The sequence below is a fragment of the Penaeus japonicus genome, unplaced genomic scaffold, assembly GCF_977035675.1.
Source record: "Penaeus japonicus unplaced genomic scaffold, GWHDUDI00000001_assembly GWHDUDI00000013, whole genome shotgun sequence".
Taxonomy (NCBI): Eukaryota; Metazoa; Arthropoda; class Malacostraca; order Decapoda; family Penaeidae; genus Penaeus; species Penaeus japonicus.
Window position 1 is genome coordinate 10,142,824 of NW_028234415.1, and position 2,500 is coordinate 10,145,323.

General features: G+C 43.8%; 1 protein-coding gene across 6 annotated transcripts in view; it reads left to right on the forward strand.

Moving 5' to 3' along the window:
• LOC122250593 (uncharacterized) overlaps positions 1 to 2,500 on the forward strand; it is a 243,702-nt gene that overhangs the window by 163,682 nt on the left and 77,520 nt on the right. For all 6 annotated transcript variants that reach the window (XM_086543155.1, XM_086543152.1, XM_043012100.2 and 3 more), the window contains 2 exons: positions 1,294 to 1,467; positions 2,051 to 2,217. In XM_086543155.1, coding sequence (XP_086399281.1) covers positions 1,294 to 1,467; positions 2,051 to 2,217 — 341 coding nt within the window. The remainder of the gene's footprint in view (positions 1 to 1,293; positions 1,468 to 2,050; positions 2,218 to 2,500) is intronic.

Below are 2,500 nucleotides of genomic sequence, written 5' to 3' on the forward strand. Positions count from 1 at the left end.
CTCACACAGTCCTAGTAAAGGAATGGAGCTCCACCCGTGCGCGACACAAAAAAACAAAAAAAAGAAAACAAGGGCAAAAACCGGACAAAAAGGGTCCAGTCACTCCAGTTCCACGTGATGGGTCGGTTAAAAAAAAAAGTTGATATGATTTTTTTTTTTGTCGATGGTTAAAAATAGAAGAGAAAGGTTGGGGCTCGATCACGGAGAAATGCGAACATGGATACTTGTTGTACAGTTCCTCTACGTAAATGTTCACTATCTCAGCGTATGCCGTAATGTCGTTATCGGTGTACGAACCGAACCACCTGTTTCGAATCCTGCTTTACTCGTATTAGTTTGTATACGAGTCGAAACTGGGGGGGTTCCTAACCTCCTCTCTCTCTTCCTCCCCCTCCCTCCCTCCATCTCCCATCTGTTAATGTGTTTTTGAGGCTGGAACCTTATTATCAGTCGATAGAATCCGTCTCTGTAGTGGTAGTCCAGGTAATGTTAATTGTATTTATAGTACAACAAGTGTGACGCTTGAGTAGCTGTTATAAGAAGATCTGTAGTAGGTGTAGCAGCAGCTGTAAGATATTTTTTTTATGCATTTGATTTTGAATTAATATTTTCATATTAAAACTTATGACAGAATATTTTCAGATTAAGACTTCCGACGGAGAAAACATTTTTTTTTTTTTACGAATGACGAAACAAAAGGGAAACCATGCACAGAATCGTTTGACTTGAAAGATGAGGCACCCATTTCGAAATCAGATTTCTTTTGTTTTTTTAGTCCGGATGGCAACTGCAGCCGCCGAGCACAGCGTCTGTCTACCCAAGGGCGATGACGATGGCGATAGCATTAATTGATAAGGTCGTTGCAAGGTCTCTAGGTGTGCAAATTGGCTGCAGGATCATTGTTTAGAAAAATAGTTGTTGCAACATCAAGAGTGTCATCTTTCATTTAAGGATGAATTGGATATATTCATTATTGGGCAGCCAACAAGACGTTAAAGCTATATATGATGGGCTATATTTCAAAAGAAATGTATTGGAATTTATTGGTATCACATTATAAAATGTTGACGTTTGTCATGTGTATTCTTGATTTTTATAATTAGGATTATTGTTACTTTAATATTATGCATTGCATGTACTTTCGCCATTACCATATGATAATCAAACTTTAACACTGTTTTCCCTTGACAATAACATCGTACCAGCACTCCAGGTACCTCTACCACCGTCACTATTAATTCCACAACTACCAGAGAGCATCCCGCGCTAAGACGAGCGATTTTTCCGTTCCAGGTGGACGTGATGGGACAGTCGCTGTACGAGTACACCCACCCGTGCGACCACGAGGAGGTGCGGGAGCTGGTGTCCGCCAAGGGCCCTCAGGAGCCCCGCCACGCCTTCCTCAGGCTCAAGTGCACGCTCACGGCGAAAGGACGCAGCGTCAACCTCAAGAGCGCTTCCTATAAGGTTTGTGGGTGTGGGTGTGGGTGTGTGTGTGTGGGTGGGGTGTGTGTGGGTGGCTATGGGTGTGTGTGTGGGGGTGGGTGGCTATGGCTGTGGGTGAGTGAGTGAGTGAGTGAGTGAGTGAGTGAGTGAGTGAGTGTGTGAGTGTGTGTGTGTGTGTGTGTGTGTGTGTGTGTGTGTGTGTGTGTGAGAGAGAGAGAGAGAGAGAGAGAGAGAGAGAGAGAGAGAGAGAGAGAGAGAGAGAGAGAGAGAGAGAGAGAGAGAGAGAGAGAGAGAAAGAGAAGAGATGTACCAGATATAGTGTGTGCTAGTTTACGTTTGCATAATTAATATTGCGTATTAATATAAAAACTGCAATATATGTAGCATTCGACCCGCGGTGTCCCCAGCTCTCTCTGCCTCCAATGCGAGAGTGGAGCGCAGTGTCCCATTGAGCTATATCAGGTTATCCTGTGCCCCGATAACCAGCGAGCGCCATTATCCATTAGTCATTAGAAAAGCGCTTGAAAATCCTAAGGAAACGGGGTAGAGAAAGTATCGCATGACGGAGCAAGGTAAGGGACTCAGCAGGTGGTGTTGTTTGCAGGTGGTGCAGGTGAGCGGCGAGGTGGTGCAGCACGAGGAGGACCAGACCTGGCTGGTGGCACTAGGCACCCCCGTGCCTCACCCTTCCAACATTGAATTCCCGCTGGATAAGCAGACCTTCGTCAGCAAGCACTCCCTGGACATGAAGTTCACTTACGTGGATGACAAGTAAGTGTCGCTGCATGTTTTTTTTTTTTTTTTTTTTCTTCTTCTTCTTCTTCTTCTTCTTCTTCTTCTTCTTCTTCTTCTTCTTCTTCTTCTTCTTCTTCTTCTTCTATTCTTCTTCTTCTTTTTCTTCTTCTTCTTCTTCTTCTTCTTCTGGTTTTGAGTTTATATTGTTGTCGTCGGTTCGGTTATTAATGGTAGGTTGCACAGCAGGGTCCGATATATTTAATTAAACACCATCATTTTTTGTATGTATGTTAAATGGGGAGTAAGTTAGATAGAGGAA